The sequence below is a fragment of the Trichoplax adhaerens genome, genomic scaffold (assembly GCF_000150275.1).
Source record: "Trichoplax adhaerens TRIADscaffold_33 genomic scaffold, whole genome shotgun sequence".
In the NCBI taxonomy this organism is placed as follows: Eukaryota; Metazoa; Placozoa; class Uniplacotomia; order Trichoplacea; family Trichoplacidae; genus Trichoplax; species Trichoplax adhaerens.
In genome coordinates, this window is record NW_002060973.1 from 221581 (window position 1) to 248347 (window position 26767).

The 26767-nt window shown below is 34.9% G+C and overlaps 3 protein-coding genes across 3 annotated transcripts; all 3 read right to left on the reverse strand.

The window, feature by feature from the left end:
* Positions 1 to 216: 216 nt before the first annotated feature.
* On the reverse strand, positions 217 to 7067 carry TRIADDRAFT_62006 (uncharacterized protein; the record flags this gene model as incomplete). Its single annotated transcript, XM_002117949.1, has 4 exons — positions 217 to 1352; positions 1546 to 1729; positions 2069 to 4593; positions 6956 to 7067. 4 exons carry the CDS (start codon positions 7065 to 7067, stop codon positions 217 to 219), a joined length of 3957 nt encoding a protein of 1318 aa, XP_002117985.1.
* Positions 7068 to 10387: 3320 nt separating this feature from the next.
* TRIADDRAFT_62007 (uncharacterized protein) lies at positions 10388 to 15647 on the reverse strand (the record flags this gene model as incomplete). Its single annotated transcript, XM_002117950.1, has 6 exons — positions 10388 to 10420; positions 10831 to 11222; positions 11669 to 11852; positions 12110 to 12181; positions 12443 to 15002; positions 15637 to 15647. The coding sequence occupies 6 exons, from the start codon at positions 15645 to 15647 to the stop codon at positions 10388 to 10390; spliced, it is 3252 nt and encodes a 1083-aa protein (XP_002117986.1).
* A 3911-nt stretch (positions 15648 to 19558) lies between these two features.
* Positions 19559 to 26290, reverse strand: TRIADDRAFT_62008 (uncharacterized protein; the record flags this gene model as incomplete). The annotated part of the gene is made up of 5 exons (XM_002117951.1): positions 19559 to 19821; positions 20456 to 20560; positions 20639 to 20734; positions 21415 to 21477; positions 21559 to 26290. 5 exons carry the CDS (start codon positions 26288 to 26290, stop codon positions 19559 to 19561), a joined length of 5259 nt encoding a protein of 1752 aa, XP_002117987.1.
* Between the last annotated feature and the right edge of the window lie 477 nt (positions 26291 to 26767).

The window sequence follows — 26767 nt, forward strand, 5'->3', positions numbered from 1 at the left end:
CAATATCAAGGTAAGCTACTGAAACATTTTTGGATATTCATTAATTTGACTGTAATCAGAAATTATTACAATAACAGTAAGTAATGACTACAAACTCAAGCCACCAATGTTACTTTCTTTTTTCAAATTACGTATGGGTGAATAATATGTTTGCTTAATTGTAATTCAATAGGTAATCTTCCCCCTAACCCATACAACTGAATCATGGGTTGCTTTTTAAACAAAGGTGGAAAATGCAGAATTATTGGGGTTAATAGTACTAGCCGGACTTCCAGGACGGCTACTTCGTAATGTAGGAGCATAGCTGTTGTTACCATGATAAGAAGCTGCTCCGTCATACCGTACATCGCTATAATCACCCATAAACGAGTTAACATCGACGTTACTTCTTGCAGCTTTCAATTCACCATATTCACCAATGAAAGAACCATCTTCATTAAATTTGGATAACTGAGGTAAGTCTGCGTATTGATCCATACTATCCAGACTGTCCATGTCGACATCGCTATGTCGAAAATGATCGTCTGCATAATGACTTTCTTCAGGCAAAGGTGGTCTCTTGACTTCTTCCTCAGGTTCATCAGCTGGCAGTGGAGGAACATCAGGCTTCTTTTCTTGCTCATGAGGAGTTACGTAGCGGCCAGTAGACTTCATTGTATTCCTCTTTCGACCAGATCGAACAAAGCATACCAGAATTAAGATCACTAGCAGTCCACCTACTGAACTAACTAAAGCGATAAACCAAATTTCTTCATAAAACGGCTTTTGCTCTGCTACCACTGACCTTGTCGTCACGTTAACCTGATTACTTGGCACACTGATTATATTTCCACCTACAGCAACAATGTGGAATGCATAAGTTGTCGATGCTTTCAAATCACTTGCTGTAAAGGCACGAACTGTTGGACTAAGTAAAGAGGAAGTATTTTGATGAGGATCATTCGAAGCTAACAGCTTGTGTTGAACGACAAATCCTTCGGTTGGATTCTCAGTGGCTTCCCATTGAAAGCTAACAGTAGTTTGTGTCACTTCCGTTGCTTTTAAATTTTGTGGTTGCTCTGGACCAATCCCATTAACCTGGAACTGAACTGTTGTTGGAACTCCATACCCGTTAGCATTTTGTGGTGTCACCGTGAATCGATAAACACCAGTCTTCATATTGTAAAAGGTAAATAGAGTCTCGCTTCCAGCAGTTGTGTTAGCAGTATATGAACCAGGGAGACCCTCGACAGTTAAGACGGTATAATTCACTTTATAATGTGTAATAGCACCATTAGAGGCACTAGGTGCGATCCATTGCACTACCACTTGGCTTCTGACCGGTTCCGATGCAACTAAATTGGTAACTTCATCTAAAATTAATGATAATAATCGCATTTCAGTCACTAATTTCTAAACTAGGATAGCGAAAAGTTTCAAATAGGAAAGAATCTACTCTTGACTGAATAAGCCGGTATACCACTGAATATGTCACCATCAAGTAGAATGATAGATTGTATAAAAAAGTAACTTGGATACAATTTTGTATTTTATTTTAAGTATTACCTGGTACTGGTAAATGGATGTATTTAGAAACTGTCGGTGAGAAAGGACCGTCTCCACCTTCAGTAAATGCATTTATCCTGAAGTTATAGGTCATATAACGTCTTAAATCATTTATTGAAGCTTCCGCAACATCACCGAAAGTACGGGTAGTAGCGACAGAATTATCATATGTCCAAAAAGAAATCTGTAAGGCAAATGCGAAACCAATACATTATTTTAGTCAATGTACTTAACAAATGGGAAAATTGTTAAAACTATTATTGTCACCTACACATTACTAACTACACTATAACCCTATAAATAAATATTAACTTATTATAGCCTTATTAACATTTACTGAGGTTAAGTAGACGATTAAACGAAGTAGTACGGTAGTTTTTTTCAATTTCAAGATAAATCAATTACATTCCAAAGAATTAACCATTAGCTACATATTTTGCACCCGGTTCATCAAACGTTTCTTTGATTTTTATATAAAACATATATTATACAGTCAAAATATTGAGAGATTAACAAAACTCACTCGGTATCCGACCGCTGTTGCTCTCGCCGATTTTGCTACTGCAATTTTAGACCATCTTAACTTAACTGAAGTAATACTGGTAAGATAAGCCGTAACATCTTTAGGAGCCGCCGTAGGTGCTGTGCTACCTGTGGTAGCAGTGATAATCTCGGTTGCTGCTCGCCCAAATCCGGCGTTATTAAACGGTTGCAATCGTAGCTCATAGCGAGTGTTTTGAGCTAAACCTGCTAGACGATATGTACCAGTAGTACCAGTATTGACATTCGACCAAGATTGTGTGGGTCCTTGTTGTCTAAAAGATAACCTATAATTAATACCTGCGTCATTTTGTTCTTCTCGCGATAAGGGTACAAAGCGGATATCCAAGGCCCCAGAATTGCCGGTTACACCACTAACCCGAAATTCGCCCGGTGCGTTATAAGGTACGTCTCCAAGTGTGGAAAAGATCTGATACGTGCTATCTTGACTTGCTCCTACAGCATTAACAGCGACTATCCTAAAGCGATAGGTATTAAACGGTGAAAGAGCAATTCGACGGAATGTAGCCGAAACCGGAATGTAATCTTCTGCTATTCTCCATGAATTAACATTATTGACGCGATAATGAATTGCAAATCTTAGCAATGGGCTATTATTAGGATTACCAGGTAGCCATGAAAATAGAACTGACGATCGTGTCAATTCGCTATAAGTAAAATTAAATGGTGGATTGGGTACGTCATTGACTGTTAATGTTGCTAACGATGGATTAGCTACGTAGCCAACATAAGGTACGTTAGTTGCCGCTACACAGGCAAATTGGCCCGAATCACTTAACGTACTATTGTAATAACTTAATGTTGAAGTCAAACCGTTGGTTCTTACAGTAGCTCTACTAGTAGTGATATTTTTGCCTTCCCTTTGCCAATAAAGTACGACATTCAAGCTATCAGCCTTCTGAACGGTACAAGAAATAGTAAAGTTTTTAGGTCGGCGTATAAAAGTCGCAGCTAATGGCTTAGTAAAGACGGTCGCACTAAGCACAACGGCTGTACCAGTAGCGTCGGTTGTTCCATACCGATTGGTAGCTGTACACTTATATTCTCCAGCATCACTATCTACTACATTGTGTATCACTAAATTTCCATTCGGTTTAACGGTATATTTGTTGTACAATAATTTATCAACAAATCCTCCGTCTTTAGTATAAGTCATGTCAGGCCTCGGACCTCCGGTAACAGTACAACGGATGGTAGAACTTTGTCCTCGAAATAATGTCGTTTGTGTATATGGGACTTCAACAAATTTGGGCGCTGCTACGGTAACATTCAGCCAGCCCGATGATACTATATTGGAATGCTCATTATAAGCTAGACAAGAATAGACTTTGGTATCTCCTCTAACAAGACTACGTATGGTCAATGAGCCATTCGCATTGAGAATGTATTTGGTACTTTGGACAATGCGTTGACCATTCATATACCACCTATAACCAACGGTAGATCCACTAGCGACGCAAGGCCAATTAAAATCTGATTCGACAGGTTGATCCGTATCACTTATAGCGGTTATCCATTTAGGATCAACATGAACCTTAAGTCGAGCACTTGCTGTTACTTGACTACCACCAGAAATGGCTGTGCACTGATAGACACCATCATCGACTTCTGCAATGTCTTTTAGGACGAGATGGCGACCATATTGTTCAAATGAATAACGATTAATAGGGAGTGTGCCTGTACTTTTTTGCCATATGATTGTTGGTATAGGATAACCGACTGCAATGCATTCTAATATAACTCGTTTTTGGTTAAGATTAGCTATAGTATCATTCGGTGGGACTATGATTGAAGGAGCAACCGCTGGAACAGCATTAATAGTAAAATTCAAGTATTGTTCACCACCCGTGTTTCGAGTTTCTGATGACGAGCTACTCTTAGGATCGAATACATTAAATATGGTATTGCAACGATAAGTCCCAGTATTATTCTTCCAACCTGATATAAATATTAAATCTCCTGCATATATACTTAGTGCAACACGTTCACTTTGAGCAATAACAGAATTATCAGCCATAGTCCAATAAATTAGATCGGGTCTTGGTGATGTTTCAGATGGGATTTGACAATGCAATCTAGCATTTTGGTTAATTTTGCGATAAAATTTTTCAGAAACACCAGGCATAAAAGGTAAAAATCGAATTTGTAAAGTGGCTTCACGGCTGATACTGGTACCAAAGGCATTGGTAGCTAAGCAGACATACTGGCCCGCATCCGCTAACACAATTCCGGAAAATGTTAAATTACCACCAGATAATTTAATACGGTTGTCGAATTGGAGATTTTGATCATTATGTCTCCATGCATAGGTAATTGTTCCATCACCAGTAGCGGCACAAGGTACAATTACTCCTTCATCATGTGTGCGTGATATTGCGAGTGCATCAACATAATCGATCGGTTGAACAGTAATTTCAGGAGCTTTTAGTCCCAAGGCTGTAGCGATAATGCTAGTTAACATGAGAAAGATGAAAGATCGATTCATTTCTATTTAGGTAAAATTAGAGATTGGATCGGAAAAAATAGAATAAAAATTTTTCAAGCAGCGAGAAAAAAAATGAGGGGGTGTCGGGTCAGGATCCAGTTATAAAAAGAATATCGGATAAGATACACAGTTGAAATTTCTCTTATTAAACTTTAGATATTAAGTGAGAAAGTTGTCAATGTGCGGACATATTGTTACAGTTTTCAAGATGACAATGTAGCAAGATGGATCGATTTCGACAGGGCGGTAAAGCCACAGTATTAATTGTTTGTCCGCAAAAAGAAAAAAATGGCCGTAATCTGTAATTTAGGACAATTGCAATTTTGATCAATTGTGTCTATTTTTCCCGTTCTTGATGGTAATCGTTAGCTTCAATTAAAATTCTCCTTTTTTTGGATAGCTTGTTATAACGATTGGACTATCCAAAGATGAAACACCAAAGCTGATGAATGTCGTTAAGACTCTTTTTTTGAAGTTGCTTTTGCTGAAATGATATTTTCTTGGATTAGTGAAAATGGACCATGAGAAAGGTTACTTGTGTAGAGGTTGAGAAGAATAGGCTTTTTTTCTAGATAAGAAAATAACTGCAGGGTATATTAATAGGGATAGGCTCTTCACTGCATACTAATCGTTTTGTATGGTTGCTAATAACGCATCTCCATTGAAATTTGATTGATGGATATTAATGAATTATAATTAATTATTTATTTGACAACAACAAAATTGTTCAATTGTTGATTGACCGCCTTCACTTCAATTTCGTTTATTCTGATGAAATCTAAAAGTCTATTATTCATAAGTATGGTATGCGGCAGGTGACACAGAATACTTAAAAAAACAAATGGAGTAATTAGTTGGGTCAAAAGAATGACGAGAGTAATGACTCAAATGATGCACAGCTCCTAATTCTTAACCCGTCAATGCTACTCCATTTGACGTCAAATTTTTCACACCTTCTATCAGTTATGCAAAGTACTGTAGTACTGAGAAGCGATGACTCGTCTTTAAACCATGCTAAAGAGAGTTTTATTTATCATTTATTACACTACAAAGTGCCAAGATATCAAGATTACCCCGGAAGTATATGCTATTTGCTATATGATTCGATTCCGTTACATGATGTTATGATAACTCTTCCTTAACCATGCAACCTTGAAAAATATCAGAAGATCTTCGTAATTAAAGGAAGGTACTTAAATTCATTAGAAACTGACTAACAGAACTAGCTCACTGCACTACTCGTTAGCTTTCACTACTAACCCTCTTATATTAAGGCATTTTCAACTGTCATTCTTTTTATTGCGTTCGATCTCTCTCCACCCATTTTTTGAGTCATTGCTAAAGCAAAAAAAAATCATAATAGCTCTTGTATACGTAAAAGTGGATTCTTTGTTACCATCACTTAATGTTGATATTGTTGGTGCTAATGACGGTAAATAAAAGAAAGGGATCATCTTCAATTGATTGGCTAGTCATGCATCTTGGTCCTCCTGCTAATATTTCAATAAAGTTGGAGTTGATTAATGATTTGAAGTATTCTTTTAACTCCATGGCCACATTTGTTAGTCAAAAGAAATAAAGTTCACCCAGCTAAGAATACAATATACTTTCTTGGGTGTATTATTATAACATAAATTTTTCGGCTATGCTCAAAGCAGTTAACTCTGCCCTAGTGAATACTGGAAGTGTTTACCTATTTTTCTATATCAAATTAGGAATAGAAAAGAAAATACTAATGAAAGACGAATTTTAAAAGATATATGTAACAAACGCTCATTCATTCTCCAAGTTGGATAGTTACCTTCGTATAAAATAAATACTTGGAAGGATTAAATGTAATTTAAAAATTGTTAGTCGTAATTTTACTATAATGTAATTGAGCTCCATCATTATTATCTGCATCAGCGATATATTACTGCTTCTTATTGTTTTCATAACATTTTTTTTCATTATTTTAATATTTATAATAGCTATAATGGCCCGATTGCTGTATCTATCTCCTTACTATTGTATGCAGCTACATGATCAATTTTGATTACTACGGTAGTCATTCATCAGATTGGAAGTAAGACTTTTTGATCCAAATATTAGACTGTAGTAATAAAGTTTTATTTGCTAATAGAGATATAAGGAAATATGGCTATCGTCTTATGATACCTATCGTATTTTAACTTGTTTTATAATTAACAAGAATCCTTTTTAATTTATGGTAAATTAGCAACAACTCAAGAAATGACAGTCAGGGCGATACTAGTGCAGGCATTTTCTAAATTCTCATCTTCCGACTAATTATATGTATACTGTATTATCAACATTAATTTCGCTTGACATTATTGTTCTTCTCCTAAAAAATTTTAGTCGTACGATTCCATGGATCTTCATTACCAATCGGGATCATTGCCAATAGAACTAGCAAGACTTTTGCTTGACAATGAATGAATGATGGGCGCTTACATGTCCCCACAATTCTATCCATTAGCTTCCTACTTGTGCAATCCGATTAGAACATAAAGGTTCATTGTCCTTAATGGATTACTCTAAATCGCTGTTATAATTAGATTAATCAGGAAGAACAAATTAACAGTAAATTGAAATTAATGGTCAAAACATCCGACGAAATTCCGGGATATTCATTTCAATAAAATATCTTTATGGGGTAATTAATGCCACTAAATGACAGCATTAGATATTGAATTTAGATAATGAATACATTCGGATGAATTGATAAATTAAGCTCCATCGATGGTATCAAAATGGATCCGCGATAGCTAAACTCGAAATGTTTGATAGCGTAGCGTATCTGCAGATTGATTGGCAGTTTTCAAACTCAATGAGCAGATATACGAGTAATCAATACAGCGATGCTAAATAGAAGAATCGTCGAGATTTATAGCCGGAAAAGCGTCTCTTTCATAGAGAATATGCTACTATATCTAATCCATTCTGTAGGCGATTACTGACCGATTTGGAAGTAATTTCCCACAGATAATCTGATTTACTATGATAATAGCTTAACGATTTGCACATTACATTCAGAATTGACCAGATAATGACTAAAAGCTGCCAGAATTAGACCTCCATCGATAAGAACTTTTTATTGTCACTATAACAATTGATAGATAGTAACGACTCCTTGGATTAGACTGTACAATAATGAATGACAAGATTGCTGCGATTTCATCGCTAATTTATTATTAATTAATTTGTACTATCTAGCCCTAAGTTTTACTGTTAGAGTTCTATCACGATGATTGAGGCCACTCATGACTAGCTTTAGGATAGCTTTCCGCGATTGAGTTAACCAGCATTATCGAATCATTCGCTGCTGTAATTGAATAACTACAACAGTTTTCAATACTAGTAGTCATAAATACAGCCTTTAAATAGTGATGAAAACATTAGATGAAGTAACACCTATCTCACTAAGATCGAGTAGCAATGACGATTAAAGCCAAGACTAACATGCATGACCTTTAAAGAGTCAACATTACTCTCGTTCAACATTGATTGCAATATAAAAGAGTTGCAGCAATCAAGTTGCTTTTTTATGATGATAATCTGGAATTGATACGTGATGAGAGAGTAATTATGATTTAATAATACGTCAAGAAAATGATGATGGCTCCGCCTGTTCTCATTCAGTCAATAAGTTGAAGGCGGATACTCAAAAGACAGTTGGAGTGATGGTTCCGCCTATATCTACCTGATCAATACGATAAAAATGGATAGTGAGAGTTAATAATAAGAGAAGTCACTATCATCGTGGCCATCAATTCGATGCTGATCTTAGATCCGAGTAAGATAAAACAAAGTTTGATGATTAGATTAACTAGCGAACAGTATGGACGACAGTCGTAATTCTATATGTTCCGTTTGATTTAAAGATTGATCCTAAGATTGATCCAATCATCGAGGACGCAATAACCAATATCTGCTAAGGGGGACGATAGAGTGCTCAAACTCTCTGCATTGCTTATAGCAACTGTGTGTAGAAAATTGCATCATCAATATCATTGCGACGATAAAGAGTTTTTTTCAATTATAATTCTACCTAGGAATGGTGCATTAATGTTATGACTAAACGTGGCGATAAATAATATTGATTTAGAACTGTATCAAACTTACTCTTTCTCAGAAATGGAGACAAAGCATATAGTGTCCGTGATCAAGAGAATTCAATTTAATTCTAGATTGGTTATATTTCTTTTGTTGAAGAGTTTACTTATTATTATTAACAAACGGGCAATGGGTCAAGTTGTCATGAATTCTTTAGTAGTCTCTGGTACAATAGTACCTGGTAGACCATGGTTGCATTGCTCAATCAACTAATGAATATTTTATGTGTAATTTTTTTAATTTATTGCTGATTGATAAAGAGTATTGTTCATGATAAAGTGTTGAACAATGTTATCCAATAAAAATCACCGACGGTTGATGAATCATATCTAATATTCGGTGTATCAAAGAATCCATTCTTATTGAAGGTCTATTAATTTTAATAAAGTTTATTTCTCTATTTTAGTTGTACCCTATGTTGTGTTATGATACTATTATATTATTTAGATTGCTCAGTTACCTTTACTTTTGAAATGTATAGAACACTCTTATCCTTTCCAATGACCCTGATGACCATGATCGCATGGGAGGGCGCTTACATTTATCCCTCTATGCTTGCTTTAGATCATCTTACTTTCATACTGCTATATATCGCTAGTGCTATATAAGTAGAAAGGCCAGTCATCACTTCGATAGCTTACGCGTAAAGTAATTTGTACCATTACCTTATATGGGTAAATCTAGTTGTTGCAGGTTTTAATGATGTCAGCTTTCATCTTTTCCTGTGCCAGATATGTAGGCATATTTAATCACGTAGTATGAGTTGAGAAAATTAATACCGAGGAAAAACTTGAAAGTTACTCGATTATTCATACTTTGCAAGAAACTCAGTTCTGAATAACATGTAATACGACAAGATGGAAATGTACTGTAGATTTAATTATAGTATACCAACAAATTAATTCTATTGTCAGCTGATCATCACTTCTATTCTACACTCTTCTGCACTATAACATGAAACTATTAAATGGCTGGCCTAATATTTATGCCTAAACACAATTCATCATACAATAGTAGGACTTATCCTATACGTTCCGTAGCATTTATGTATTGCATACGAGATAAGTTCGATCTACGAGCATTCTGATAGACTTGCCTTAGATTAATCGTTGAACTCTACAGGTAGCCGGGCATTAAAATATAAAATAAATTATGCTTCTGGACTGATAAAAGACTATAGGATTAACTTATTCAACTAGTCTAATCTCTAAATCAAAAACCCGTAAACTCATCATATTTTGCATATAGCTTCAGTCTATTCAGTAATCTAAGCATTTACTAAAGCAAATTTTGTATCCTAGTTTAGAACTCTTCGCTCTCTAGAATTAACAATAGTACACAGCTAATCTCTCTATTCTATATATAGAAATCCAGTCAATCAGTTCACTTTCAAAATTAAATGTATAGGTCTAATACATAATCTCAGAGTCACATTTGTTAGTTGCAATAGATCAAAGCAAGGTAATAATAAACAATTACGCATTTCTGTAATCTGATCATTTATTGAAACAAGACTATTGAATTTTTATACATTCACAATCCTTTAATAAGGATTCTGGACTTTTTCGTACAGTTAAATTTTCAGTAACATAAAAAAAGTCAATTTTGGGTCTAAAAGTGGATTAAATGGCTTTGAGTTATTCCTAAGTTGTCTAGTTGTAGTCATATCATCGACTGCGATTAAAATTTATCGTCAAGGCATTGGGTTTCTTCCTATTTCATTGATGTGAAAAAGTTTTTCGTAGTGCTCAATTCCTTATTGCAAGAATATCCTACTATATATCAGATTAGGTGGCGCTCTTTTCGATTTTGGTTTATCTGAACGACACGAATATAAGCAAAGTAAATCACTGATATAACTATTAATCCGCCAAATGAAATTAATAAAGCTATGAACCAAGTTTGGTGATGAAGTATCGGTCCCATGCTTTCTGAAGGCTTTGTTATAACATTAATTTCGTTACTGTATAAATCTAAATGACTTGCACTTAAAGCGAAAATACGAAATGTATATGTTGTTGATGGTGCTAAGCCAGTTACTGTATAATAGCGCACTTCTGGCCCTAACATTCCGCTCACATTTTTAAACAAATAAGAGGAGAGTTTATATTGAACAACAATACTTGACCGATAATGTCTCCAACAGTCCAAGATAAATGAATAAAAGTTCGTTCAATAGCAGTCGCTGCTAGCCTGATCGGTGCTAAGATATTAGCAACTTTATGCCGAATAGTTACTGGAACACCGTAACCATGGATATTGCGTGCAGCAATAGTAAATTGGTAAATGCCTAATTTCATGTTATTTAAAATGGCTGAGGTCTCGTTTCCTGTAGTATTCTTGGCGATAGTTTTTCTTGAGTTGCTTTGGTTACCAATTAATTTATAATTAATTTGATAAGATTGAATGATGCCATTAGTAATAGCGGGTGCCAGCCACTGCAGAATTAGCTGATGTGATAACATCTGGGAAGATGTAAAGTTGGATATTGAATCTGTAAAAACAGGATGATGCTCTTCAATATTTAGGAATAAAGTTGTAGCTTTTAATGCAGTAATTAGTCACGATATCTATTTGATAGAATATATTTAATTAGCATAATTGAGTAACTTATTATACTATTCAATTTAATAGCTCTTGTTATTCACGCAATTTCTAGAGAATATCATTCTAACTTGCAGTGTTAGTCGGTTCCAACAGATATCATAGATTATTATTTATCTCACTCTCTCAAATCATAATTTTAATTCTTTTTATATCTCTGTATGGAATAAGGAAATGCAACCTAATCTCTGATTCTACTGCTGAACTTTAATTGTATCCTTTTACAACAGATATCATGAAGCTACTTATATTAATTTTATTTTAGAGAATATCCATTCCACCTATTAAATTGCCCTATTTCATCAGATGATGGATTATTAATTATAACTTCTTTTAACTGTATTAATATTATTTTACCTGGGACTGACCGACTAATGTATTGGCTAACTGTTTGCGAAAGCAAGCCATCACCACCACAGTTAAATGCATTTATTCGAAAATGATAGCTAAAGTTATGCTTTAAATGATTCATAGTTGCTACGTTGACATCGCCTAAAGTTTGGGTCTTGGCAATGGATTGATCATACGTCCAATATGAGATCTAAAAGGATTCGGTAGTAGAATAAAAATGACTATCAACTAATTAGTCAGTGACAACTATAAACTTAATCGATATCGTCATTAAAGACCTTGATATACATCTATTAAATAGTCTTGAATGCGCTACCACTTAATAACATCTTCGCAAAGGGTACAGGTAGTATAAATCATTAAATGCGGTAACCTTGAATATGCAAAGGCAATAATATTTTTGCTACGGACAAAGCAAGTATGATATTACGGTTATTACTTAATTACTATTGCTAGTTCATCAGAATTGCTATTTAAGACTGTGATGTGAACGTATTCAATGATCTCGAATGTGCAGATCTATAGAAATTATAGTAATTGGGTAGATATTAATATCAATTTTATTAGCAATCCTATTTACGGCATCTATACTTGTATATGTTATAGGTGAAATATCTATAATTCTTGAATGTGACTAAAGATGACAACATTTTTGCAAGGTGCTAAGCATGTATCATAGCCTTAGATACAAAATTTGCAATTAGAAACGAAATCATGATTTACAAATGATAGTCAAGATTTACCATTTCTATGAATAAGAGAGAATATTATATCGCTTACTCGATATCCTATAATTTTCGTGCCCATCGAGTTTCCTAAGGCATCCGTTGACCAAACTAACTTTACGCTATCGTTACCAATAACATAGACCTGAAAGTGTTCAGGTATTAAGGTAGGTGCTGCAACACCTGTCTTAACAGTAACAGTGTGCGTCCATTCTTTCCCCAATCCAATATCATTAAATGGCCGCAATCGCAGCTTGTAAACAGTATTCTCCAATACACCCGTTAGACGATAAGAGCCATTATTGCCAATATTAATAAAAGACCATGATGATGAAATTGCTTGTGGCTTAAATTCAAGTAGGTTATAAATATGTGGACCGTTCATTTCGTCTCGTGATAATGGCTTATAGCGAATTTCGATAATAGCTCCATCTGCTGTTCCACTGCTAGCTCGAAATTCGCCTGGGGAATGATAAGGAATATCCACATCAGTATGAAATGTGAGACTAGGTGTAATTTTGCTAGAACCTACGCCATTGATAGCAATTAGTTTAAAATGATAATAATTATATGGCGATAGATTTACTCGATGAAATGTAGCCCAAGGTGGTACATCATTTATTGCTACTCTCCATGGATCATTGCTCAAGCGATTCGAATTGACTCGATAGGTTAAGCCATATCTTAATAATGGACTGTTATTAGAATTACCAGGCAGCCATGATAACACTGCCGATGATGCATTCACCTGGTTATATCTAAAATCGCTTGGACTATCTGGTATATCATGAACCGTTAACATAGCTGATGATGATTGCGTTTCATAGCCAGCGAAAGGCACGTGAGTAGCAACGAAACATGAAAATCGTCCCGAATCACCCAGCGAACTGCTGGAATAAGTTAATGTTGTGGTTAAACCGTGAACATTTAATACAGCTTTCTGTGTTGTAATGTTTTTACCTTCTTTTTGCCAATAAAATACTACATTCAGGCTGGGATCCTTTTGAATTTGGCATGATAAAATAAATCCTTGTGGCCGACGTACAAAAGTCTTGGTGAGAGATTTTGTAAATGTTGTTGCAATCTTGATCACAGCACTACCCGATACTTCAGCAGTTCCATAACGATTGCTGGCGATGCACTTGTATACTCCAGCATCGCTATCTTGCACATGATGGATGATTAAATTGCCATTTAGTTGGGCCGTATACTTATTATGTAATTGTCTATCTATGGTTCTTCCATTTTTAGTGTACTCTACAGTCGGGCGAGGACCACCAGTCACTGTACAACGAAGAGTGGCATTTTGTCCTCGAAAAAAGGTTGCTTGCGTGTATGGACTCTTAATAAAAGTAGGTGCTGCTACTATGACGTTAAGATAGCCCGATGAAACAATATTGGAATGGTTATTGTAGCCTTGGCAAGAGTAAACTGCAGCATCTGAAGGAGAAAGGTGGCGTATCGTTAAGGATCCGTTGGCATGAAGGTTATATTGCGGACTACCACTAATACGTTGACCGTTACGGTACCATTTATACTTAATGTCGAATCCACTCACTGAGCAAGGCCAAATAAAATCCGATCCAATCGGTTGATTTGTATTTGTAATGGAAGCTTTCCATCGAGAATCGATTGCAACCCTAAGTTTAGCGCTAGCACTAACTTGTTTGAAGCCCGAAAATGCTATACATTGATATTCTCCTGCATCGGCTTCTTGGATGTATTTGAGTACAAGATGTCGACCGAATTTTTCAATCGAGTAGCGGTTATTAGGTAAAGGACCCAATTTCTTTTGCCACAGAATTGTTGGAATAGGATAACCTGTCGATATACATTCTAATATAACTCGAACCTGGCCAAGTATGGCTATAATATCAGTCGGTCCTTCTTCAATTTTAGGGGCAAAACTAGGCGTAGCAGACGTGGGGATTTTGAAATAAACATGTTGAGCAGCACCAGTAAGTTTAATTTTTGTTGAAGATCCCGTAGTTGGATCGAATAATTTGAAAATTACATTACATTTATACGATCCAGTGTTGTTTTGCCAACCTGCAATAAAGATTAGATCGCCATCGTATTCATTTATGGCGATAGAAGTTGTTTCTGGTACTCTACTGTCATCACTTGCAGTCCAATAAATTTGACTCGGTTTGGGCATACGCGTAGTTTGATTGGAAATTTGGCACCTTAAACGAGCACTGCCATAACTAGATTGGATGATATTTTCAGAAATATTGCGAAGAGAATGTACAACGCTAACCTGAAGAGTAACTTCACGACTGATACTTGTGCCGTAGAGGTTGCTAGCCAAACAGATGTATTTACCATCATCACTTGCAGTAATATTCGCCACGCTTAAATTTCCATCAAGAATTTTAATACGGTCATCTAATTGAATAGGATTACCGTTATGTCGCCAGGCGTAGGTAATATTGCCACTTCCAGTAGTTTGACAAGGGATAACTACTTTGCCACTACCGGTGGAATAAATTGCGTGCTCGTTCATAAAATCAATTGGTTGTATAGTTATAGTAGGAGAGTGCAATGCAAGAGCAAGGGTACTAGTAGCCAGAACGAAGGCAAGCAGAGATCGCTTCATCATTTGATTTTCTCTTCTGTAAAGGAAAATACGCGTATACAGAGAAGGTAACCGCAGAAGGTATGCCACGCTTTCCAGCAATATTGGCACTCAATCAACCTAGAAGATTACGCGATAATGAAGAAACTTGGATTCTTTACATTTTTCCTTAATTCATTTCGAAGTAAAAACTGTAGTTTTAAAAATGGTGCCAATATTATTTATTAGAAGACACAAGCAGATATAGAAAAGCTAGATGATGATGATATTCTTTTATGTAATTAGATTAACGCGAGCATAAGAATATCTTGTCAGTTCTAAAAATGATCGATGATCGATTTTTTGTAGGCCGTATCGATCCCAGGCTGACAGAAAGTAGTGGATCAAGATCAGTTATTGGCGGTTTTCAGTTACTAATGGCAATTAAGGATTAGATTGATGGAACTCGAGCTAATACCTATAAGAGCTGATTTTAAAGATACAAAATCATTTACTCTTTAAACTTCCTATAGTTTAGTCTAAGACAGTTCTCAATTTAACAATTGAAGGCGATTATTGTTGCCTACCAGAACTACAGCGAAAGCAATTGTTAGTAACCACCTGTTAAGGTAGCATAAAACCAATCTTGAAGATGCATTCAACAACCGTCCTTCTTCAATGCCTTAACTAACCGAATTCGCATTGATCGTGTTGACCCAATTAATAAATACGTATAAATTTAAAATTTCAGTGCAACATGCCTAAGATTTATGTAAATTATAAAATGCTGTTTTCTTCCACGTGAATGGTACCTTCTTTCTACAATCTACTACTTTCTTAATTAAAATAATCACTATTGTTTTACGATTCAATAAAGTTGTTATTACTTCTAGTTTCCGCGTATGTACAGGTACAGCAATGCTATATGCATATGTAAAAGTTGCTCCTTTATCCAATACAAACCGAAAATTGAATTCATATTGCAGTAAATTTCAGCCGTTTGATTTTTAGAATTGAATAGTGCCATTGCTAGCCTAGGGGTATAAATCCGTTGAAGCCATTTTGAAATTTCAGTAAATGTAACAATTAGTTCTTTATTTACGATTAAAGTAAACTGCAGGGATCTTTGTTTTTATCATCTATTTCTTTATTCACCTTTGCTATTACAGTACAGAAGTATTCAATGTAATAATTTCTTAGAGTTATGTCTGCGAAACTATCTTCCAAAATAACTAATCGTATTAAAATCGCACTTAAATCAATATTAAGTAAAAGTACAGATAAGTCTGTCTTTTTCGCATAGGATATCTATCAATCTTGAGATTTTTGCCCTCTTGATAGCTTAAAATTTGTTATCCAATTACTGTAATTCTGTTATAACTGCATCGTCGATTAGGGCTAATTCGCTATAATTATGGAGATTAAGACATTACCCACCTTAATAGTATTTATTTCTCAATTGTATTTATTGCTCGAGCTCATAGAGGTGTTAGAGTGTGCCTATAAATGTTTAAGATAGGTTGGATTTTGAATTAAGAAAAATCAAATCATAGTTAAATGAAATTGATCATACTTTTGTTCTATACTAGATTTCTATGGTATGAATTCAGAATGATTTGAATAGTGTCGCATAGTACGCAAATTTAGCTTAAGATCAAGTAATAAGATTCTACGGGAATGGTTCAAAGGGTACTTTGGTTGTATGATTATGTGCAAGTATCTTAATGTACTGACAATGGTGGATTGTACTATAGACAGTTTTCAACTAAAGGTAAATAGTTCTTGGTCATTTGTTCGATCAATTAATGTAATAAGTAATTTTATTATTGTATAATATATTGGAAATACTTAATGAGTTCTTCGATACCTTAAAAAAGACAATTTTCATATCATAAGAGGAAATTTATTTCGAACGCCTTCTACTTTCAAATCGTTATCTTCAACCGAAAATAAGAAAGTTTACACGAATTATCATATTTAACTGCATCAGAACTTCAATTTAAGGGCAAATGCTTTAGTACATAGTCGATGAGAAAGGGCCATCTCCTTCCGTAATCGCATTAATCCGAAATCGGTAAGTAATATAACTCTTCAAGCCAGGGATAGTGGCTTCGCTAACATTGACAAAAGTACGCGTTAAAGGGATGGATTTATCGTAAGTCCAGTATGAAACTTACATCGGCGGAAATAAATCATGTATGTAAAACTTGAACTTGACTAGGAAACCATGAAAATAGATAGAAAAAATGGCATTAATTTGATGAATGTAAAATTTATTGGAGAATCTTGTATATCATAAACTGTTAATAAAGCCGACGATGATTGAGTTGTAGAAGCACCGTTAAGTAAACTGGTCGTGGCTAAACATACAATTGTACCTGAATCATGGAGAGTCGCATTGTGATAAATTAAAGTAGTGGTTAAGTCACTGATCTTCATGGACAAGTAGGATAGGACAGGACCAGGAAAATATTAGTTAGTTTTACGATTGCTTCACCTTGAGAAAGGTTCACTGCTCGAGTCGCCGTTGATAAATTGAAGCTGTTATTAAAAGAACGAGTCGAAAGACTGTTTCAAATGAACAACTGCTATATCCGTACTCGATGATATGATTAATGATTCAGTAGGTAAGGACAGGGCCAGGGAATCGTTAGTTAGCTTTATTATTGCCTTACCTCGAGAAAAGCGTACTATTTGACTCATCGTTGACAAATCTAAATTATTAATTAAAGAGCGAGTCGACAGCTCGTTTCAAATAAACTGATACTATATCCGTACTAGATGACATGATTAATGGCCGAGAACCGAGGAACCGTTAGTTAGTTTTGCGATTGGTTTAGACTAGGTTTGGTCTAGAGAAACGTATACTGTTCGATTCATCGTCAGCAAATTGCAGCTATTTCTAATAATAAAAGAACGAGTCGAAAGCCCGTTCCAAATGATCTACCGCTATGCCCAACCGGATGACATGATTAATGATCCAGTAGGTAAGGACCGGATCAGGAAATCGTTGAATAGTTTTACGATTGTTTTACCTCGAGGAAGGCGTACTGTTCGATTCGTTGTTAAAAAATCGAAATTATAGTTATATATCAAAGATTGAGTAGAAAGCTCGTTTCAAATAAATGGCTACTATATCCATACTGGATGGCATGATTAATGGTCATGTAGGCGAGGATTACTTGGAGTAGGTAAGGATAGGATCTGGGAATCGTTAGTTAGTTTTATGATTGTCTCACCGCGGGAGAAGCGCACTGTTCGATTCATCGTTGACAAATTTAAACTGTTAATAAAAGAACGAATCAAAAGCCAATTCCAAATGAAATACCACTATATCCATACTGAATGGTATGATTTACAGGTGCGAAATTTCTGGCATCTCCGAGTTTGCTAATATAATGGTAATGTATCAGCGACACCTGATACTAACTTTACTAGCACCAGTGGAGCGATTTTAAGTGTTTGGTCAAGAGAGAAATGTTTACGCACTGTATTAAAACAGTGATTGCTCTCCTTTGCGAACTCGTATAGTATTTAATAATCAATCTCAAATCTCTCGGTGCTAAGTATGCAGTTTGTTCATGCTGTATAGATACTGAAGAGACGCTATTTGTTTAAATCTGGTAACTGTTGACCATTTCTCTTCGTCCTTACGGTTGTTTATCCTATTGATTGGCAGCGTGATATACGTACAATCTTATTATTACGATTAGATCCCAGGCTCTACGATGACAATATTTCTGAAAGAGACTGAAACACAGACTGTTCAATTGAAAATTCAAGGGACATCCTATCAAAAGATTATAAAATTATCGTGCAAAAATACAATATCCCTGCAAGTAGACATACTGTATAAGCGTAAATTACAAATAAAGATAATGATGGCAAAATAAATTAACATTTGATGTTGTAGTAATATTGTATTCATAGTGTTATAGTCCTTTTTTTGCTTCTTTTAAAGGTGATTAAAGTAATTATAAATGCACCTATAGTGATCAATATCCTTTGGAGGATACTAGTCTACTCATGATAATACAGGATAGATATTTCATTAAATAAATTGGATGCACTCTACTTTAGCAACTGAAAATTTGTGGTAATTTGTCAAAGTATATTCATTTCTAGACTACACATTTCTAACTTGCTTTTGTAAGGTTAATTATTTGTCATTACTTCAAGATAGTCATGGCTGCATCAACGATTAGGCAGGCCTCTATTAAGCGATCAATATGGACTGTGGAAGTGTACACTGGTGCATAGTACGAGTGAAGGATATTTATCAGCGGCTTATAAAATCATATTATACCGCTGAAAATATTGATAAATAACATTTAGTCATGTTAGAGTGAAAAATTACAGCGTAGTGGCCTTAAATATGCAAATTTCTTCGATTTTTTTATTTCATGTACAGTATATAACATATATAAATAAGCGCAGATAAATCGATTCCAAGTAATTGTTTAATAATATACAATACGAAATACCCTTTATATCAACGATTACAGTTTCGCTAGAATAGAATGAACAGATCGCAATTAATTTTTCAATCTCTAAATACTTCTTATTTAAAAATAATAATTATAATGTAGAATATATCATAAAATAAAATCCTTTTTATCTTAAAGTAGAGCTAATAACCGAAATAATATCATTCCGATCTATCCGTTGCAAAGCTGCCGTCAGTTGATCATAGGTATTGGTCTTATTTATACAAGTTTTTCGATACCACTTATCGAGAACTTTCTTTGCTCGATCGAAAATTTGATGCTCTTGACTTCTGATAACATCAACATCAATGGATGGATCTAAAATTGTAGCTAATCTTGTCCAATCAGTACCAATTTTATCTGCAACTTCGAAAAAGTGTTCCTTGGCATCTATAATATAACATTAATATTGCAAATAAATTGAAATGAAAATAAAGAAACAAGGCATTCCTGATATAGGTGCACTCCTACTCTTTCATGAGGCCCGTCGTGATTTTAAATGATGGCTTGTCCATACAAGGACGTTGCTACATTTATAGACTGCGAAATATAGCATAAAACCAAATTGAGCTGTCTATGCGTTGAGTATGAGGAAGTGGTCGGATACAAAAGCACAATAAAATAAAATACATATGGGTTGGTTGGCTAACTTCATAAGTAATATTGTAAACCATGCAAACATTAAAGTACTCCTGCTTTCCAATGCTATTTACGAGATCATATCCTTTTATTAAAGGTAGTGAGTGTATAATGAGAATTAAGAACTAGATATTATTCGTGAGTGTATCTTTGCTGATGTTTAACAAAATCCAACAATGATTATACTGTATGTACTTGTATATAGGGGGTATAACATTGGTAGTAAGACATTTTTATAGAGCGCTACTTCATGATATATATTTTTGTATATATGCAGTTCAGCAGCATTTGCATTAAATATTGCATATTTGGTCCTCGTATTTAGTTAACAAAAACTGGATGCATAGCAGCAACACCCCTTATACTGCCTATATCTTCCACTCACCGCATGCATTTGCTATTCTTTTCTTTTTACGAGAAGTGCAATCATGTAACGAATTTGATTCAATCGGCCCTTTACGTTTGTCAAAATGAATGTTATCAGGTGCTTCTGCAAAATAATTATAGACACACTGTATCATCTTGTTTTACTTAAATCACTCAATCAATTTTTCTACTTATTACCAACCATTAAAATTTTCAATTGCCCCTTTTCCTTTATTGATATCTTTGTTAGTCGATTTATCTTCAGATTCAGATTCATAGTCATTTAGACTAAGATCTACTAGATAGTATAATGGCAGTTTTATATTATTTATTCCGCTATATTCTTTTAAAGCGTAATTTGCTCGGCTTTGTCGATTCAATCATTTTAAAACGTAAATTGACAGGTTAAAAATAATAGTATAGTTGTTACGGTAAGTTTTCTTTTCTAAATTAGTACAATAATTTAAAATCATGTAGCCATCCTGTTGGTAGGAGAGTTTTAATCAAATAGCGCTACGTTAATGCTAATGCTGCATTTTATTTGAAAAAGAGGCGTTACAACGCAAACAATAAAAGCCATTCGAAATAATTTATTTTTTTGTCAATGATGTTCTGCAAAGACGCAGATTTGTAGTATTGAGTGATATATTATCGATCTAATAATCGTACGGTTGAACGGATTTAAAATGATGTCCTATTTTGACAAATTTTTTTCAACATTTTTATCGTAAAACAAAGATAGTAACCTAAAGCTGTCGCTGTTCAATTATATCACCAACTTGCCCTTAAGCTGCACCATATAGCATTAGCTTAAGCTACTATCCTTTACCTTATATGAACATTATGAATAAAATTCTTGAAATGAATTGAATTGTTCTTTTTAATTTAGATGCATTCACGAATTTGGGTCAATAAGTCAGCATACAGGATTATCCTTCAGTATTTAGTGACCTGATTCAATACTGTGTTTAGACTTACCATAACGTTGTTTGCTGCTATTATTTTGTTTTCTACTTTGACTTTCTTGTCCATTTTCTATTGCTAATGACCAAAATAAACCGATCAGAATGAGGCAAAATGGATCAAAAATGGGCTAGAATAGAGTTAAAATATACAAGTCACCTGAAGACGATGTGAAATGGGAGTGAATGACTGGTTGATTGACTATATCTTGTTGCAAAGTTCGATGGATGATGTTAGCTATTTCTGATCGATTAGTCTCCCTCTCTTTTTCTTGTAATTGATCGCGGCATTGGGTAATTTGTTTTTCATCTTCTGCAATTTGAGGGTAATTTTCTCCATAGCGATTGCGTAGAATTTTGATAGACTTTTGATAGAATGAAATTGCTTGAGGATAATTCGACTGGTGATGATTGACTACGGCTTGATTTCGATAGCATTGCGCAGTATTAGGATGATTCTCACCTAATGTTGCTAAGAAAACCGTCAATGACTTCTTATACATCGATAGAGCATCCGTGTATTTCTCTTGCCCATGATAAACATGCCCAATGTTACTATAGGTTGTAGCAATATCAGGATGATTGTTAACAAAGTGTGCTTGTTGAATCTTGAGTGCTTTGTTACACATTGATAGAGCATCATCATATTTGCGTTGATAATCATAAACGCTTGCAATATTGTTATATGTTGTTGCAATGCTTGGATGATTGTTGCCAAATTGTTCTAGTCGAATATTCAGCGATTTATTTAACGAGGACAGAGCATCATCATGCTTGCCTTGATAATGGTAGATTTGTCCCATGGTGTTATAAGTTATAGCAACATCGGGATGATTGTGCTTAAGTTTTACTAATTGAATCTTCAATGATTTGTTCAATATTAATAGAGCCTCATCATACTCACCTTGATGATAATAAATACTTGCAATCTTGTTGCGTATTTTTGCAATACTTGGATGATCGTCATCAAGTTGTGCTAGTTGAATTTTGAGTGATTTGTTATACATTGAAAGAGCGTCGTCATACTTGCCTTGATGATGATAGATACTAGCCATATTGCTATATGTTGCTGCATTATTTGGATGATCGTCACCAGGTTGTGCTGGCTCAATCTTAAGCGATTTGCTCAACATGCTTAGAGCTTCTTCATAGTTGCCTAGATGATTATAGGCACTTGCAATATTGTTATAGATTGTAGCAATATTTGGATGGTTGTCATCAAGTTGTGCTAGTGCAATTTTTAACGATCCGCTCAATGTTGATAGAGCGTCGTTATACTTGCCTTGATTGATATAGACTTGCCCAATGTTGTTATGTGTTATAGCAATACCTGGATGGTTGTCACCAAGTTGAGCTAGTTGAATCTTGAGCGATTTATTATACATTGATATGGCCTCATCATACTTGCCTTGATGATCATTGACAAGCGCTATGTTGTTATATATTGTAGCAGTACTAGGATGATTTTCACCAAGTTGTGCCAGTTGAATAGTCAGCGATTTGTTCAATATTGACAGAGCATCATCATACTTGCCTTGATAATCATAAACTTTTCCGATGCTGCTATATGTTAAAGCAACATCAGGATGATTGTCACCAATTTGTACTATTTGAATCTTAAGCGATTTATTCAATATTGATAGAGCATCATTATACTTGCCTTGATGATAATAGACACTGGCAATGTTGTTATACGTTGTAGCAATATTTGCATGAATGTCACCAAGTAGTGTACGTTGAATATTTAGCGATTTATTATACATAGGAAGAGCATCATCATACTTACCTTGACTATAATAGATTTGCCCAATGTTAAAATATATCATAGCATTATCAGGATAATTGTCATCAATTGCTGCTGGTCGGTTCTTCTGTGATTTAGTGCACATTGACAAAGCATCATCATACTTGCCTTGATGATGATAGACATTTGCAATATTAATATATGTTGTAGCAATACTTGGATGATTGTCACCAAGTTGTTCCAATTGAATCTTCAGCGATTTGTTATACATTGCCAGGGCCTCATTATACTTGCCTTGATGATTATAGATTAGTCCAATGCTGCCATATGTTGTAGCAACATCGGGATGATTTTCACCAAGTTGTGCTTGTCTAATCTTGAGCGATTTATTATGCATGGATTGAGCATCATCATACTTGCCTTGATGATCATAGACAACTCCAATGTAGTAATATGTTGCAGCAACACTAGGGTGATTTTCACCTAGTTTTGTTAGTTCAATATCGAGCGATTTATTCAATATTGAGAGAGCGTCATCATACTTGCCTTGATGACTATAGACTTGTCCGATGTTGCTATATGTTATAGCAACATCGGGATGCTTGTCACCAAGTTGTGCTAGCCTTATATTAAGTGATTTATTATACATGGATAGAGCATCCTCATACTTTCCTTGATGGATATAGAAGCTTGCAAGGTTGTTATATGTTGTGGCAATACTTGGGCGATTTTCATCAGGTTGTACTGGCTGAATCTTAAGTGATTTATTATACATTGATTGAGCGTCATCATACTTGCCTTGATGATCATAGACACTTGCAATATTGCTGTATGTTGCAGCAACATCAGGATGATTATCACTAAGTAGTGGTAGTTGGATCTTTAATGATTTATTATACATTGATACAGCATCGTCATAATTGCCTTGACGATCATAGACAAGCGCAATGGCGTTGCATGTTTTAGCAATACTTGGATGATTGTCACTAAGTTGTACTTGTTGAATCTTCAGTGATTTATTAAACATTGATAGAGCGTCATGATACTTGCCTTGATGATCATAGACACGTGCAATAGTGTTATAGGTTGTAGCAATACTTGGATGATTTTCACCAAGTTGTGCTAGTCTAATCTTTAGCGATTTGTTATATATTGATAGAGCATCTTTATAATTGCCTTGATGATCATAGACACGAGCAATATTATTATATGTAGCAGCAATATCAGGATGGTTGTCACCAAGTTGTGTTTCCTGAATCTTAAGTGATATGTTATGCATCGATAGAGCATCATCATATTTACCTTGATGATAATAGACACTTGCGATGCTGGTATATGTTGTAGCAATACTCGGATGATTGTCACCGAATTGGGCTATTCGAATATCCAGCGATTTATTCAATGCTGACAGAGCATCTTCATATTTGCCTTGATAATCGTAGATTTGTCCAATGCTGCTATAGGTTTTAGCAACATCAGGATGATTATCACCAAGTTTTGCTCGTTGAATCTTCAATGATTTGTTTAATATCGATAGAGCATTATCATACTTGCCTTCATGCTGATAGACACTTGCAATATTGTTGCGTGTTATTGCAATACTTGGATGGTCGTCATCAAGCTGTGCTTGTTGAATTTTGAGTGATTTGGTCAATATTGAATGAGCTTCATCATATTTGCCTTGACTACTATAGACTTGTCCAATGTTACTACTTGTTACAGCAACATCGGGATGATCGTCACCAAGTTGTACCTGTTGAGTTGCGAGTGATTTGTTATACGTTGATAGAGCATCATCGTACTTGCCTTGATTCCAATAGACACTTGCAATGTTGTTATATGATGCAGCAACATCAGGATGATTGTTACCAAGTTGTGCTAGTTGAATCTTGAGTGATTTGTTTAATATTAATAGAGCATCCTTATACTTGCCCTGCTGATTATAGATAAGCGCCACATTGTTATTGATTACAGCAATATCAGGATGATCGTCATCAAGATAAGCTTGTATAATCTTCTGCGATTTATGCAATGTTGATAGACTCTTACCATATTTACCTTGATGATAATAGGCACTTGCAATGTTGTTATATGTTGTAGCAATACTTGGATGATTATCACCAAGTTGTACTAGTTGGATGCTCAGCGATTTATTTAACATTGAAATAGCATCATCATACTTGCTTTGATGATTATAGATTTGTCCAATGCAGTTATATGTTGCAGCAATGTAAGGATGATTATTACCAACTTGTGCTCGTCTAATCTTGAGTGATTTGTTACACATTGATAGAGCATCATTATACTTGCCTTGATGATGATAGACAGCTGCAATGCTGTTATATGTTATTGCAATACTTGGATGATTGTCACCAAATTGTGTTTGTCGAATACTCAGCGATTTATTCAACATTAAGAGAGCATCTTCATACTTGCCTTGATAATGATAGACTTGTCCAATGCTGCTATAAGTTATAGCAACATCGGGATGATTGTCACCAAGTTGTACTAATTGAATCTTTGATGATTTATCTAATATTAATAGAGCGTCATCATACTTGCCTTGATGATAATAGACTTTTCCAATACTGTTATACGTTGTAGCAATGCTTGGATGATTTTCACCAAGTTGCACTTGTTGAATCTGGAGTGATTTGTTATACATTGATAGGGCGTCATTATACATACCTTGATCATCATAGACATTGCCAATATTAAGGTATGACTGACTAATATTGATATCTTCACTTTCTAAGCATTTTAATTTCATTTCAAGCGATTTCTTAAAATCATCTAAAGCTCCTTTCAAATCGCCTTGCAATCGTTTATTGCACCCCTGCCTATCTAAGCACTTTGAAATTTTCACTTCGTCTTGTGATTGCTCGGCTAGTTTCTCTGCTTTTGAATTCCATTCATCGGCTTCATTCGATTTGTACTGCTTTAAATAGCAATCAGTAATGTCGAGAATAACATCGTATTCAAGCTGATGCTTATCATCATTCTTGGATATCGATTGGATTTGAGTAACAGCTTCTTTGTAATAGAATAGCGCTTTTTCATAACTCCCTTCCTGCTGAAGTGTTAGACCTTTTTTGTAGATAGATTGGATATCGTCGATGACAGTCAATTCAGTTGACTCATTCGCCATGTTTCAATACATAACAAGACTGAAGGCATGGAGTTCGAGAAAAAATTACCAACAATCTACAGTATTCGATGGAGATTACAACTCTATTAACTGTACGAACGATCAACTCGATAGTTCGTTTAAAGTTGTTTCATTGTCGATATATCATCCGGTAACATCAATCTAACTTATCGCAATATGATCTAGGCAACACTAATACTGAGACAATATAGTTACAATAGTAAAGCATGATAATGGAAAGATTATCTATTTTTTTAAGTTTTGTAATCCTAAATTATTCAGTAGTTCCTAGTACACAACATGCACTTAAATAAATAAACAATTTATGACGCTGTAGAATAGAAGTCAAGATTTCTTTCTCTATAACCTATTTAAATGCTAACTGCTGCATAAAGTTTGATAAGTCTACGTATTATCCAAGTAGAAAAATAATAGTTTTCTTGAAGTGGTAATCGTAAAGATCATGTGTTCATCACA